At 56.6% G+C, this 14,800-nt stretch overlaps 2 protein-coding genes across 2 annotated transcripts in view; one reads left to right on the forward strand and one right to left on the reverse strand.

Annotated features, from left to right (window-relative positions):
- Nucleotides 1-14,800, reverse strand: part of RPL29 (ribosomal protein L29) — a 344,283-nt gene that overhangs the window by 303,075 nt on the left and 26,408 nt on the right. The gene's annotated exons all lie outside the window — the stretch shown is intronic.
- GLYCTK (glycerate kinase) lies at nt 796-6,256 on the forward strand. Its single transcript, XM_050780860.1, has 5 exons — nt 796-853; nt 3,260-3,675; nt 3,916-4,067; nt 4,696-4,871; nt 5,211-6,256. Exons 2-5 carry the CDS (start codon nt 3,299-3,301, stop codon nt 6,075-6,077), a joined length of 1,572 nt encoding a protein of 523 aa, XP_050636817.1. The 5' UTR covers nt 796-853; nt 3,260-3,298; the 3' UTR covers nt 6,078-6,256.

A 14,800-nucleotide genomic window follows, 5' to 3' on the forward strand; every position in this document is an offset into this window, starting at 1 on the left:
CAGCATGAGAGCAGGGACAGTGAGGAAGGTCCAGAGTCATTCGCTTTTACATGCAGCTTATGTGCTTGAGGATAGCGGAATGGAACTCTTGCTAGGTCAGAGCTGTATTTGGTGGCCCATGGTGGGAGAGGGGAGAACACTAATAAGTTGTGAAATAAAAACCATGGAGAGGAGCGAGAATTACTTAATCTGGCTCCAGAAGGGGTTAGTTGTGGGTAAGTAGTGATTCTCAGTTCGTTTGCTCAGCCCAGTCCTCAGGGTGTATCTGCTGACTGATCGTACAAGGTAAAGGAAGGGAGAGGCCAGGCGCGGCGGCTCAAGTGTGTAATCCCATCACTTTGGGAGGCTGAGGTGGGTGGATCGATTGAGGTTAGGCGTTCGAGACGAGAGAGGCCAACATGGCGAAAGCTGGTCTCTACTAAAAAATACAAAAATTAGCCCGGCGTGGTGGCACATGCCTGTAATCCCAGCTATTCGGGAGGCTGAAGCATGAGAATCGCTTGAATCCGGGAGGCGGAGGTTGCACTGGGCCGAGACCGCGCCTCTGCACTCCAGTCTGGGCGACAGAGTGAGACCCCCGTCTCGAAAAAAAAAATCTGCAATCAGTGAGGCGGGGATTATTACCCTCAATGTAGAGATTAAGAAAATGAGGACTGAAGGTGACTCCTTCCAGGTCTGTTGGTGGCTAGCAAGGAGTCAATATCCTAAACTCTCCCTTCCAGACCCCAGCTTCAGCCAGAGCTCGCAGCCGCCAGCGCCGATCCACCCACCCACACTTCCGGATTCCGCTCCGCCCACCCGCGAGTACTTCCGGTCTCCAGTGCTGGGCGCCGTGGCCCGGAGCTGTGGGCTGGTAAGTCTGCGCCGGCAGGGCGCGCATGACCTTCAGAAGCAATCCCTGGGCTGGGCGACGAAGGGTCTTGGTGGCAGCAGGCCCTTCTTTCTCGTATCACCGGGCATTACGCGGCAGCGGTTTGCCTCGCGAAGGCCCTACCTGAGGATGACGTCACTTCCAGCCCCCTGCTGACTGCGGGAAACCGGAAATGGTGCCAGCCCCCTTTAATAGCGGGGAGGAGTCAAGGCCGGTAGTCTTCCTGTTTCCGTGTTTTGCTTTGGATCCTTCCGGAGTTTCGGAGAGACCATGTCTTGTATAGAATTGGAGGACTTAGCAAATAAAAATGCAGAGAGTCCAGTTAATTTTTTTTTTTTGAGACAGAGTCTCACTCTGTCACCCAGGCTGGAGTGCAGTGGCGCGATCTCGGCTTACTGCAACCTCCGCCTCCCCGGTTCAAATGAGTCGCGTGCCTCAGTCTCCTGAGTAGCTGGATTACAGGCGCCCACCACACCTGGCTAATTTTTGTATTTTTAGTAGAGACGGGGTTTTACCATGCTGGTCAGGCTGGTCTGTAATTCCACACCTTAGGTGATGCGCCCGCCTCAGCCTTCCAGAGTGCTGGGATTACAGGCCTGAGCCACTGCGCCCGGCCGTGTCCAGTTAAATTTGAGTTAAGATAAACGATGAATAATTGTTAAGTCCTAAACATTGTATGCACATATTTATACTTTAAAAATTACTTGTTTTTCTGAAATTCAAATTTAACAGGACGTCCTGTATTTTCTCTGGCAGCCTTGGCATTGAGCGTCCCCTGTCCTCTGCTCATACCCAGTGGCAAGACTGGGATCTTCTAGGCTCTTGTCCATCTGGGAAATAAATACAGATTTCACCCAGGCTATAAAGACCGGCTGTCTTAGTTGCTAAGATGCTTTTAGCTCCAAGCCTAATGGGCAAGCTCCAGGGGTCCCCCTGGCCATAACTGGACCCATTTTCGGAATCCCCATGACGATGCCCTCTGTGTTCCGTTTCACAACAGAAGTCAAGCATGGCTGTCTTCTCTTACGGGAGAGCTGAGACTAGGCAGACAAAATGGTCAGAGTCTAGAAGTAACCACCACATTTGGGTGTGGGATAAACCGGTATTTGAGATCTGTGTTGCAGTGGACAGTATCAGAGAGCCTGAGGGTGTTAAGGGGAGAGTGTAGTGTTAATCTCACCTTGTGTCTCATTTTGTGGATGAGGCCCAGTGAGAGAAATGGATGTGTCCCAGCCACTCAGAAAACCTGTAGTAGATACAGCTGGAAGCTCAATTCCCAGCCTCCTTACCCCGCTCAGTCCATACTTGCTGATGAAGTCAGCTTGCAGCATTTATGGTAGGCATTTATTAAAGTAGATGCAATAGTACATATGTAGTACAGATGAGCTCTTTGGGTCTTTGTTGTTCCTATACCCCTCTACAGCTTCCTGACCTTCACCCCAAGGCTTCTTTAGCTTTTACTCTGCCCAGTGGGGAAAATGGCTATCTGGGCTCAGTTATGGGAGCCTGGCCTTTGCCTACTTCAGCTCTTGGGCTCTCACCACTGTGGGTGGTGTGATCTAGGACTTGTTTTTGTTATCTTGGAACTAGAAGGGGTGTTCTTGGCAGGGTTGGGTCTGGCCAGCTATGTGGGTAGAAGGGCATCCTTTTCTGTCCTGCAATTGGGCTTCATGGCACATGGCCTCACATGGTGCCTGGGGACTTTCCTAAGGTTCCACCATGAGCCAGACTTTGCCCTCACTCCTGATTTGAAACTAAACCTCTTGCTGAACTGGCCTGAATACTGGGATTCCTCAGATTGCTTGCCCTGAGGATATGCTCTGGGCTTGACCTGATAAACCTGCAGCCTCCTATAGACCCTGACTTCCCAGCCTCCTAATCCCAGTCTTATGAGATAAAGTAGAGTAGGCTGGAGGTCAGTGGGCTCGGGGTCAGTTGGTGGGACAATCAACAGACTCCTGGCAGCAGAGGTAGTAAAAAGGCAAGGAAGGAGTGCCAGAAAGGGGCGTTGCCCCTGGGTAAGAGCTCAGAAGTGCAGGGGGTGGAAAAGGGGTGGGATGGGAGCCCACTGGTAGAAATTACTCCCTCTGTCAATGATTAACTCACAGCCAAAGGGATGACCTAGGAGGAGGGCCCAGCTAATAGGAACTTTGGACTTAAGGCAGAGTATCCAGAGGGCCGGCATGTGGTCTGCAGAAGAGGAGGACATGGCTGGGTGGCAGGGCTGGTATCCAAGGATGAGTGAGATCCTGCAGCTGTGGGCTTCAGGAAGTCTCCTGGGGCTATCAGATGGCTCCTTCTTGTAGCAGCAGCTGTGGGGTCCACTGGCCGTGGGGGACCTCCTGTCTTTTGCCTTGCAAGGGCCTCAGTTGTGCTTTTTCCCTCTAGGCAGCCATGGGTGCCAGGCAGTGCTGAGAGCGGTGGGGCATGGCTGCAGCCCTGCAGGTCCTGCCCCGCTTGGCCCGAGCCCCCTTGCATCCACTCCTCTGGCGGGGCTCAGTGGCCCGGCTGGCCAGCAGCATGGCCTTGGCAGAGCAGGCCTGGCAGCTGTTTGAGAGTGCTGTGGGTGCAGTGCTGCCGGGCCCCATGCTGCACCGGGCACTATCCTTGGACCCTAGTGGCAGACAGCTGAAGGTGCGGGACCGGAGCTTTCAGCTGAGGCAAAACGTCTACCTGGTGGGCTTTGGCAAGGCTGTGATGGGCATGGCAGCTGCCGCTGAGGAACTACTGGGCCAGCATCTTGTGCAGGGCGTGATCAGCATTCCCAAGGGGATCCGTGCTGCCATGGAGCGCGCCGGCAAGCAGTAAGGAGCCATGGGGGGCTGCCTCCTGCTGTCTATCTGGAGGGAAACTTGGGCCCAGACCCAGGCTGAATCAGGCCTCCTTTCCCCACCTGCTTCCCTTTTCTCCTGGGTCTGGCCTGGCCCCAGGATGCGTGTCAGTGGGCATCTTCGTTCATGCCCTCCTCACCTGTAAAGTTGAGAGATGAGGTGGGAGGAGAGGAGCCCACCCCATCTCTTGCACGCTGACCTTTCCCTCCCCAGGGAGATGCTGCTGAAGCCACATAGCCGTGTCCAAGTATTCGAGGGTGCGGAGGACAACCTCCCGGACCGCGATGCACTGCGGGCTGCGCTGGCCATCCGGCAACTGGCTGAGGGACTCACAGCTGATGACCTGCTGCTCGTGCTGATCTCAGGTTTAATACCACATTGGCCCAAGACAGTTGGTGGGGGGTGCACCCAATATCAGGTCTTTGAGAAATCAGATCTGAGCCCCCAGGGTCACAGGGTGAAGTTAGGAGCAAGGGAGGTGGTAAGGAGCCTGGATGGTGACTCCCGGGTTGCCTTGGACTAGTCGTCTGTCCTCCCCTGAGCTGTGGAGTCCTCCCCCTGAACTGACCTTTTGGGTGTCAGTGAGAGGGTGCACGGGGAGCACCTAATGCAGGGCCTGGCACATCCATAGAGTCCTTGGAAAATGTCACTGCTGTTGCTGTTGTCTGTACTGATGTTACCTAGAGCTAGGCTTTCAGACCTCAAGGAGTCTTCTCCTTAATCTTCCATTGTGTGCCCCCTGCCCTGCCTCCTGTTCTATTCTCTTAAGTAATTAGTTCTTCCAGTGCCTCCTGGGACCTGGGGTACCCCAAGGCAGGGGACAACCTCCAGCGGCCAGGATGTGGTGACTGTATACATATTGCATATCCACACGGGGGCACCCTAACCCCACCTTTCCAACCCCCCTTTTCTAATGTGGACTTGTCACCCCTGCTCGCCTGGTTCCCTGGGTTGGGATAGTCCCTCTGCCTGATACCCTCATTGTCTCTGCAGGTGGGGGGTCAGCTCTGCTGCCTGCCCCCATCCCACCTGTCACACTGGAGGAGAAGCAGACACTCACCAGACTGCTGGCAGCCCGTGGAGCCACCATCCAGGAGTTGAACACCATTCGGAAGGCCCTGTCCCAGCTCAAGGGTGGGGGGCTGGCTCAGGCCGCCTACCCTGCGCAGGTATGAGTCACTTCTTCCCCAGGCAGCCTTGGGTTGGTGGAGCCAGATCCACATGTGCCAGGGATGTGAAAGCCTAGAACAGCATACAGATTGGCAGGGGCATGGTGTGAAAGACTATGGGGCTGGCTGGGTGACATCATGGGAGGGGTGCCAGAGATGGGGAGGAGGTGCCTGCATGACCAGGTGTTTTGCAAGCCCACGTGAGAGGAGTTAACCATGGGTAAGGAAATGCACTGAGTTAGGGGGAGGGTGTGTGGATACCAAAGGAGCAGTTTGTCCTTATGGGCTCTGAGGGGAGGAGGAAGGGGGCCTGAGCCTTGTGTGGTGGCTCTTCCCTAGGTGGTGAGCCTCATCCTGTCAGATGTGGTGGGGGACCCTGTGGAGGTGATTGCCAGCGGCCCCACTGTGGCCAGTTCCCACAGTGTGCAAGATTGCCTGCATATCCTCAATCGCTACGGCCTCCGTGCAGCCCTGCCACGTTCCGTGAAGACTGTGCTGTCTCGGGCCGACTCTGACCCCCATGGGCCACGCACCTGTGGCCATGTCCTGAATGTGATCATTGGCTCCAATGTGCTGGCACTAGCTGAGGCCCAGCGGCAGGCTGAGGCACTGGGCTACCAGGCTGTGGTGCTGAGTGCAGCCATGCAGGGTGATGTAAAAAGTATGGCCCAGTTCTACGGGCTGCTGGCCCATGTGGCTAGAACCCGCCTCACCCCATCCACGGCTGGGGCTTCTGTGGAGGAAGATGCGCAGCTCCATGAGCTGGCAGCTGAGCTTCAGATCCCAGACCTGCAGCTGGAGGAGGCTCTGGAGACCATGGCACGGGGAAGGGGCCCAGTCTGCCTGCTGGCTGGTGGTGAGCCCACAGTGCAGCTGCAGGGCTCTGGCAGGGGTGGCCGGAACCAGGAACTGGCCCTGCGTGTTGGAGCAGAGTTGAGAAGGTGGCCGCTGGGGCAAATAGATGTGCTGTTTTTGAGCGGTGGCACTGATGGGCAGGATGGGCCCACAGAGGCTGCTGGGGCCTGGGTCACACCTGAGCTTGCCAGCCAGGCTGCAGCTGAGGGCCTGGACATGGCCACCTTCCTAGCCCACAATGACTCACATACCTTTTTCTGCCGCCTCCAGGGTGGGGCACACCTGCTGCACACAGGGATGACAGGTACCAATGTCATGGACACCCACCTCTTGTTCCTGCGGCCTCGGTGATGGCATAGGTCACATTTTGAGAGTTCAGAGGAGGCCTACAAGGGCAAGGTCAGATGGCAGAGCAAGGTTGGTCCTCAGGGCCTCACTAAGCCTTAGGGCCCCTCCTCTCCTTGGCCTTGGCTGTTTGGTTAGCTGTCACCTCCCACTCAGGGCCTCTGCTCTATGTCTATTCCCTTCCAGCCAGACTAGCAGATGGGGCCTCCCCCCTACCCCTACTTTCTGCATGGCAGCAGGTACCCCTGAGGACAAGGACAAGCCCCTTGGCCAGTTCACTGTTCCCATGCTTCTCCCTTGGGCAGCCTCTCTCTTGAGCCCCTCACCCTGTTTCTTTCTGTGAAGCGAGAACGTCTGAAAATAAATAGGACCATGACATGGGTTCTCCGTGCACCTTCCCTCAGAGTGAGGCCTCACAGGGGAGCCGCTGGGAGAGGAGTGTGGTATGGCTGCAGCCATAGTGCCAGGGCCTGGCAGGACTCTTAACGCCCCTCTGCTGGACTGAGTACATGCAGGGTGTGCCTCACATAATGGGTGCCTGTGCCTGTCTCTCTGGAGCGTGTGAGGGTTGAGCCTGGCTCCTGAGAGCTTTGATGTGTGTGAGCAGAGACCCCAGGGAGGACAGGCCTAAAGACTGCAATCTGTGATGACCAGCCACCCACCCAACCATGACTCCACCATGGCACCGTCACCATGGCCTCTCCAGCCTCAGCTTATAGGCCTCGTTAGATGGATGTCCCTTCTGTCTTTGGACAGCCCTTAGCCACATACTGCACTTCTGGTTGAGCTGAAGTTTGTCCCACCCCCCAGTGCTGTTTCCTTGTGACAGCCCTTGTCCTAGGCTGAACATCCCCAGTTCCTTCAGCCACTCCTCTGGGGACCAAGTCCAGACCCTGATGTTAGCCCTTCAGTGGGGGTCTCAGCACTGGGATGGTGGGTCCAGCCAGTGATGAGGTCCAGTGGCCCACACCCCTTCCCATGACCGCTGGTGGGAGAAGAGGCAAGTGGGAATAGAGGAATGACTGCCTTGGCCTGGCCAGCAGCCTGGGTTGAGAGAGGGAGGTGCCACTGTCCTGCCTCCCTTTGGGCTCCCTTGCTCAGTGTCAGAGCCCTCCGCTGGCTGTCCCCGCCGTGCGCCACGGCTCCAATCCCTATATGAGTGAGCAGTAGAATCACATAGGAATAAAAAGCCATAGAGAACAGCGAGGCCTGGGGCTGCTCTTATAGGCACTTCTTCCACCCCAGCCCTCCCCTCCTCCCTGAGGGTGTTGAGGGGCCCTGGGCCAGGGCTGGCGGGACTTTCCGCTGGGAAGGGTTTCCCTTCCCCACCTGGGCTCTGAACAGCCTAGCTTGCAGATGGTTCATGACCTGGGGGCCTGGCTCACGCATGGCAGGCTGGGGATTGGGAGGGAGGTGAACATGGTAAGTGGACTCTGGGGACCAGGGAGGTTTAGGTAAAGGGGAGCTTGCACCCCACTGGGATGCACGGGTACTACTTCCTTTCCTTCTGTGCTGGTGTGGAGTTCCTGCTGACTAGGGTCACAGTCTCTGGGGTTATGGTGATCCTCACATGATCCTGTACCCTGGTGCTCCTCTGGCAGCCTCTGCACGTAACCAGTTCCTGCCTCAGTACTTGCTCTTGGGAGCATGAGTATTGGCACTGGGTGCCAAGTTCCAGGCAAAAGCAGGATAGGAGAACTGGGGCAGGGGCTGAGGGCCTGGCAGCCATGTCCTCAGTGTGTGTGTGTGGTGGGTGTGTGAGTATACAGACGTTGGTGTTGGCGTACTAAGAGTGGGAATGCATCTGTGAGTATACACACAGATACTTAGTACAGGGCACATGGCTCCCTGCATCCCTGCTGAGGGCTTTGGGTATGGATAGGATCTTGCAGGAAGTTCCCCCTGCTATACATTGATCCCTTCCCTATACTTCTGTTTGTAGGGTCTGGGAGGCCAGGGCCTGGATTGGACCCCATAGGGCCAAATAGTCTGTGAGCCTAACCCATTAGATTTGTTCACTGGATACCCCAGAGATAAGAAAGGATGTATGTGGCCACAGTCTGGATGATGAGATGAGATAAACCCTGCACAGTGAATGTTTCCATAGGACTCATTACTTGCTCCATAAATGTCAATTTTGGATCATTAAAGTGCCCCTCCCTTGATCTTGGCTTCTTTCTCTTCCAGCTGCTGCCGTCCTTGTGCCCACCTCATCTTCATTTTCTGAAGCTTCCCCTGGCCTAGCTGGAGGATTTCACCATGGAGGGTGTCTGGCCCTGCTGGCTACAGCAGCCCTCACAGGCATCTCCCTTCTCTGCACTTGGCATGAGCCAAGAGCAGTGGGGCAGTGGGCCTGGGCAGCCCTTCAGTGTCAGCTAGTCCCAACTATTTGATTTATAGTTGCAGATACAGAGAGAAAAGGTGGCTTGTTTGGGACTGCATAGTCTCACATAAAGGCTACAGAACGAGAATGAGAACCTAGTTGGAACCTGCTTGACTATCCTCTGCTACTCTCTGGGGCTCAGAGACCCTGGGGCCAAGCAAGGGCTCAGCCAGATCCAGGGGATCTACTGCTTCCCCACTGCCCCTCAAGGGCTTGGGATGGCGACATAACCATGCTTGGCCTCTCCAGGGATCCACACAGCAGATGTGTTGGACTCTTCTTGGCTCAGAGGGACAGCTCCATTGTGTGTGTGATTTGGCAGAAAACCATGCTCAGTTGAGTGGTAGGCTTCTACATAAATGTGTGTCTGCATCTGTATGCACATCTGTGTGTATGTGAGTGTGCATGTGCGTGTGTGTGCATGGATACATCTGTGTGTATGTGAGTGTGCATGTGCGTGTGTGTGCATGTGAATGTGTAGTGCAGCCCACAACCAGTCTCTGAGCTGTGCTGTGCCCCATCCCAGGGTGGAGACAGGTGTAGAGTGTAGGGGATACAAGGAGCAAGTTGGGCAAAGAGGCCCAAAAGACTGGCAGAGGCTAGTGTGCCTGGCCGAGGGAGTTGACTTCATGTTGACAGCAATGGCAAACCTCACGAAGATTTTGGCAGGGAATAATGTCATGGAGCTGTTTTGGGACTTTAATGCTGAGAACCAACATCCTTACTGCAGAGGGTGAGAGGTGGGGGCATGCAAGGAGATGGAAGGGGTTGCAGATAGGAGAGGTGCATTACAGGCTCTGAGAACCCTCTCCCACCTCCCCTATGCAGCCTCAGCTCCAAAGCCTTTAGCCAGCCCAGGGAACCCTTTAGATGCCTGCTTTGGAACCAAGGCCGAAAGCCCTGGCTCAAACACTGTTGGGAGTAACTGAGCCTCTCTGTCTCTGGGAATGCCTCAGGGCTTTGAGGATTTTGGGGGGCAGAGGCTGGGCAGCTAGTGGACACTTTGGTGGGCATAGGGACCCCACTCCCATGTAGGATCTCACGAGGATGGCAGTTAAGTGGCTTGGAAGGAGCACTGGAATAGGAGTCAGGTGGTAAGTCCTTGTCCTGGCCTTCCCACCTTCCTTTCTCCAGGCCTGTTTTCTCGTCTGTTTAATGGGGAAAACATCCTTGCCCTATCGCCTCTTTAGGGAGGTATCAGCGGCAGGTGGATCTATGCGGGAAAGCTCTGTGCAAGTGGGGAGCTCAGGGAGGGAGAGAAAGAAGGTTGAAGTACTGGCCTCTTCCAAGGGGAATCTCAGGGAGCTCTTGGCTCAGGGAGGCCCCCTTGTTCCATGGTAGGACCAGGGTTAGAGCCAGTGGGACCTTGGTGCTCACTGACTGGGGCTGAGTGAGCAACCTGCTGGCCTCTGGCACTAGACAGGCACCAGCAGGGAATGGTATTTGAGTCTTTAATGGCCAGTAGGGTGTATAGTGCCCTAGGAGGTCACGGAGTTGATGGATGATCGCCTGGAGTCAGAGTGAGCTGAGCCACCTGGAAGAGAGCCCCCCCAAGGTCTCTGGAAAATGGGTAGGGCAACCTGCCTCCCTCTGGGTCTGGGTCATGTGTAAGGGACATGAGGAGGCCCAGACTGTGGTGAGGGAGGACTGGCTTAACCCCAGGCCAGAATCCCTAGCTAGGTAAGAGGATTTGGGATGTGCTAGGGGAAGGGAGGTGGTATGCAAGGGTGAGGGACACACACACCCTGGGTGATGGGCAAGCCAATGACCTTGGCAGGCTGCTGTGTGAGCAATAGGACTATGGGGTTGTCGTGAGCTGTGCCTAGTCCAGGAGAGATGGGCTTTCTCCCCAAGGCTGTGGGCCAGACCTCTCCCCAGTAACCGCTAGGGCCAGTTCTGAGGCTTTGCTTTCCACTTCTCCTGACTCAGGCTGGTTTGTAGTGGCTGGAGGAGGGTGGGCTGGGGGTGGACACTCAGCCTGGCACCAGCTCATGCTCACAGCTCTGATTCCACCTCTCTAGACATGTTGCTCCCATCCAGGGATTTCTGGGGGGCAGGGGTGGGAGCAAGTGCAGCTGTCACCTTGCTCAGATGAGGAAGTTCTAGCCAAGGGAAGAGGGCAAGACAGTTGGCCCCTAGAAGCAAATGCCCCATCTGCCCCGTCCTAGGGGGCCACTGCCCTTAGCAGCTCTGCCTCATGGGACCACTACTTACCATGATTTGGTCCACCACTGCCTCCTTGGGGAGCCAGGGAGCTGTAGGACTTGGCTCTGCCCCAATCAGACAGCCAGAGGCTAGACCCCCAAAATGCATCCCATTGAGAAGGTTTTCCCTGGTGTCCCCTCATGTCTGGGCTGGCCTCTTCTTTTCCTCCACTAGCAGCCAGCAGAGCCGCCCTGCCCACCTCCCTGGGATGGTGTGAGCCATACATTTCTTCCCTTATCCAGCCCTGCCTCTCCATCCCCAGCACCAGCTGAGAAGGGGGTGGGGCCCCTGGCACTTGGCTTCTGCCCCTTCAGATCATTCCCACCCACCTGCACAGCTTTAGAGTCTCAGGATCTCCTTGTGGCCCTGAGTTATCTCCAAAAATCACACTTGTAGCCTCATTGGAGCCAGGCCTCTGTCTCCACCTGCTCTCCCCACCCCTATCCACAGAGCCCCCGTTCCTCCCTGTCCTGCCCAGTTCCAGGAAGCTGACTGCAGGAATATCTAGGCTCTGGGTTGAAACCCTGCTGTTTGCAACTCTAGGCAAAGCTCTTCTAGGGATGCTGTCTGGAGGGAGCTGATCAAAGATCCCTAGGGGAGGCAGAAGTGCCTGTCTTTGCCATGTGGCTCTATGGGTCTGGGGATCAGTAGCTTGGAGTAAAACCTGTGAGCCTGTGGCAGGGGGAAGATCTCTCCCTCCGCTCAGACTCTCCACCTGGGCAGTGGGAGCAGCCCCAGCACATTCCAGCCAGCCGCCAACCCCCCTGCTAGCACAGGCACCTGTGAGGGTCACAGTCCCCTGGACGGTACCGCTGCTGGCACCCAGTAACCCAATAGCTGCAGCCCAGTCAGAGGCAGGGTCAGAGCCCTGGACTCCAGGACTGGGCATATACTCAAACCTTCAGGGGCAGGCTGTTCCAGGCAGCCCAGCCCCCGCCCACCCTCTCAGGTCCCCCTGAGGGTCTCTCTCAGCTCAGGGCCACCCACAGAAGCCAGGCACCCGGGCAGGAACAGAGCCTGCCAGCTCCCGGCCAGCCTTGTCCCTTGCGGCTAACTGGCCGCACCTCTGCCCCCCACTCCTGCTGACCCCTTGGGGACCTGAAGCTGGCACTCCACTGCTGCTCCCACTGCCCAGGGCAGAGAAGCATTCTTCCCATTCTCTCCACCTGCCTGCCCTCCAGGGCTCCGGCCGCCCTATGCCTGTGTCCCCAGATCCCCAAGGCTCACCTCAGTGGCGCTGTCTCCTCACCAGAGGCACTGCAGTGTGGGAACTGTCCCGAGGAGCTGGTTCTCAGCTGAAACAAAGAGGTGGGGGAGAAAGGGGGGGCAGCGGGAGAGGGAGAGGGTGAGTGAGCAGGCGAAGGAGTGGAGGCTGGAGGGGGAAGAGAGAAGGGAGAGGATGAGAGAGAAGAGGAGAGGGGAGGGGAGAACAACGAGCCTGCCGCCTGCCCGCCTGCCCGCCCCCCTCGGAGAGATAAAGCCTGACACCCAGGGACTAAAGGGCCAGTAGAGGAGGGGAGAGGAAATGGGGAGGGGGCAGGGGAGGTGAGGGGCCAGACTGAGAGCGGGGAGACTGTTAGAGGGGCGGGAGAGCAGGGACAGGGTGAGGAGGTGGTGGGCAAGTGAGGGGCGTGGGCAGGAGAAGAGCAGGGTGAAAGGCAGGTTGCAGGGGGCCAATGGCTGATGACTGAGCTGGGCAGAGGGGTCCCACCCCTGTCCCGTGCCAGGCTCTGGATTCAGAGGAGACCAATAGGACTTGAATGGCAGAAGGCCATGTACGAAGGGGACTGGCAGGGAGGGAAACCCGCCAGTCGTTGGGTTAGGGGCTGGGCTGGTGGGCTGGCTGGGAGGACTGCGGCCAGTGACAAGGCTACAAAGACGTGAGAAGAAACAACAGCGTCTGAATGGAGGAATCGGTTTCTGCTGACCCCTGGGTTCCCCAGCCCTGAGCATCCCAGCCAGAGCCTCCTGGAGTGGGGGCGGGGGGCAGATCCACTCTGGGGCAGTCCAGGCTCTAAAGTGGCAGCCTGAGGTGGAGGGGAGAGGAGATGGGCTGTGAGGCCAGGCAGGGGTCCCAGTCATTCTTTGAGAGCTCAGAACACCCAGGACACACACCATGATTGACCACACATCAGGATGCTGGTGTCACTGTCTTTTCGGGGAGGGGATAGTGAAGGGGCCTATCCTGTGACTGAGAACTGGGTAGGGGAAGCCCCTCTTACGGAACGTGTGTGCCCTGCCTCCACCCCAGGGAGGAGGGCAGGGTAGGGAGCACAGGGAGGCAGGAGAGGAGTGGGGATGAAAGAGGTAGGGAAGCAGGGGAGAGAGAGCGGATGGGGGGAAGGAGGCTGCAAGGGGTGGGCCCGGAGCTGCGGGACCACAGAACCAGAGGCTCCCACTCCACACCCCACAATTCTCAGGCTGCCTAATGCCGAGCTAATGAAGGATGAAATAATGAGCCACTTCCCTGCTGCTGCCCTCCTGCTGCCAAGTGCTGCTGTGACAGGCAAGGGCACTGCCTGGGGAAGTCAGCTCGGTGAGTCTGTGTGAGTGTTCGCTGGGAGGGAGGACAGGATGGCCTTGAGTAGGGCCATCCCATCCCTCTCGCCCCACCAGGCGCAGCCCCCGGGCCAGTTCAGCCTCCTCTCACACTCAAAGGCACAGAAGTTCCAGCCACCTTCCCACACCTTGTGACCAAGGGAAGTTCCCCTTCTTATCTCAGACTCCCAGAGCACATTCTTTGGAGAGTAGGAGGAGGGGAGGGAGTGAGGGCTTGCCTAAAGCTGTGACAGGGAGACTCTCAGAGAGTCAGCCCCTCAGTGCCACCCTGCATACAAGGGTCAGAGGTGTGTGCCCCTTAGACTGCCCCAAGCCCTATCACCTCCTCAGGGAATCCCTGCTGGCCCCACCCAGCAGGGGTACAGTGACCTGGCTGCCACCGGTCCAGCTGTCTTTTCCTATAGCCTGGAGCTTGGAGAAAGGAAAGGACCTTCCTTCCTTCCTTTTTTCTTTCCTTATTCTTCTTTATTTATTTTTTATTTAGAAATGATTTCAAACTTACAGAAAAGTTGCCAGAATAGTAATAGTACAGAAGACACACATGTGCTCCTTTGGGGATATGTTCAACTACTGTGAATATTGTGCTCTATTGCTTTCTCTCTCTCTTTCTGTGTGTGTGTGTGTGTGTGTGTACATATTTTCTTTCTTACTCATTTGAGTACGTTGCAGACGTTTGAAAGGATTGCTTCCTGTCTGTCTCTGTGTCTGGAGCCAGCCCACAGGAGCCCAGACCACATTATGTAGAATGAATGAAGGCCTGGGACAGGCAAGGAATGAGCAGATGTCACCTACTGGGAGCTTGAGACCTGGGGACTGGCCAAGGCCACCCTGGGAGTTCAGCCAGCCCAGGGCTTGAGTCGGGGTAGGGGGCTGTACTGGGCCTGGGGTCCTGGGAAGCAAGTGAGCAAACGGGGAGGGAGCCATTGCCCACCAAAGTGAGCATGTGGTGTTTGCCGGGTGTGGAGCCGCAGCATATGTTTGTAGAGATGGCGGCAGGCAGGCGGGCGGGGTGGAGCTGGGAGAGCGGGATGGCCATGCTGCGGCACCTGGCACACTTGGGAGACAGTGCGCTGTTGGGCCCTAAGTGATGTGAGAGGACCCAGCTGTTGGAGTCCCCAGCCCCACCACCTGCCTTTGGGACTCTCCCTACAGCTCCGTGAAGGACAGGGCAGGGATGGAGTCCACCTGACCAGCTGGTCTGTGCTGATCTGCTCAGAAGGGGCATGATGGGGCTCCAGCCCTACTGAGGCTTACATACCAGTCCCTGACACAGGGCTGCATTCTTTCTGCACCCCTAGTACCCCCAAGTAGGTTGGAGTCCCATCCGGAGATCTTCCTTCTAGATGGCTGTTGTCATTCCTCCCAAGTCCCACTCTAAGGTCATGGTTAAGAATTTTGGTATTGGCCGGGTGTGGTGGCGTGGTGGCTCACTCCTGTAATCCCAGCATTTTGGGAGGCCAAGATGGGCAGATCATGAGGTCAAGAGATCGAGACCATCCTGGCTAACATGGTGAAACCCCGTCTCTACTAAAAATACAACAACAACAAAAAATTAGCCGGGTGTGACGGCATGCGCCTGTAG

The sequence above is a fragment of the Macaca thibetana genome, chromosome 2 (genome assembly GCF_024542745.1).
Source record: "Macaca thibetana thibetana isolate TM-01 chromosome 2, ASM2454274v1, whole genome shotgun sequence".
Lineage (NCBI taxonomy): Eukaryota > Metazoa > Chordata > Mammalia > Primates > Cercopithecidae > Macaca > Macaca thibetana.

Coding starts and splice junctions, on each gene's coding strand:
- GLYCTK (XM_050780860.1), top strand. CDS start 3,299: ATGGCTGCAGCCCTGCAGGTCCTGCCCCGCTTGGCCCGAGCCCCCTTG. Junction 3,676..3,915: donor ATGGAGCGCGCCGGCAAGCA/GTAAGGAGCCAT, acceptor TTCCCTCCCCAG/GGAGATGCTGCTGAAGCCAC. Junction 4,068..4,695: donor GCTGCTCGTGCTGATCTCAG/GTTTAATACCAC, acceptor TTGTCTCTGCAG/GTGGGGGGTCAGCTCTGCTG.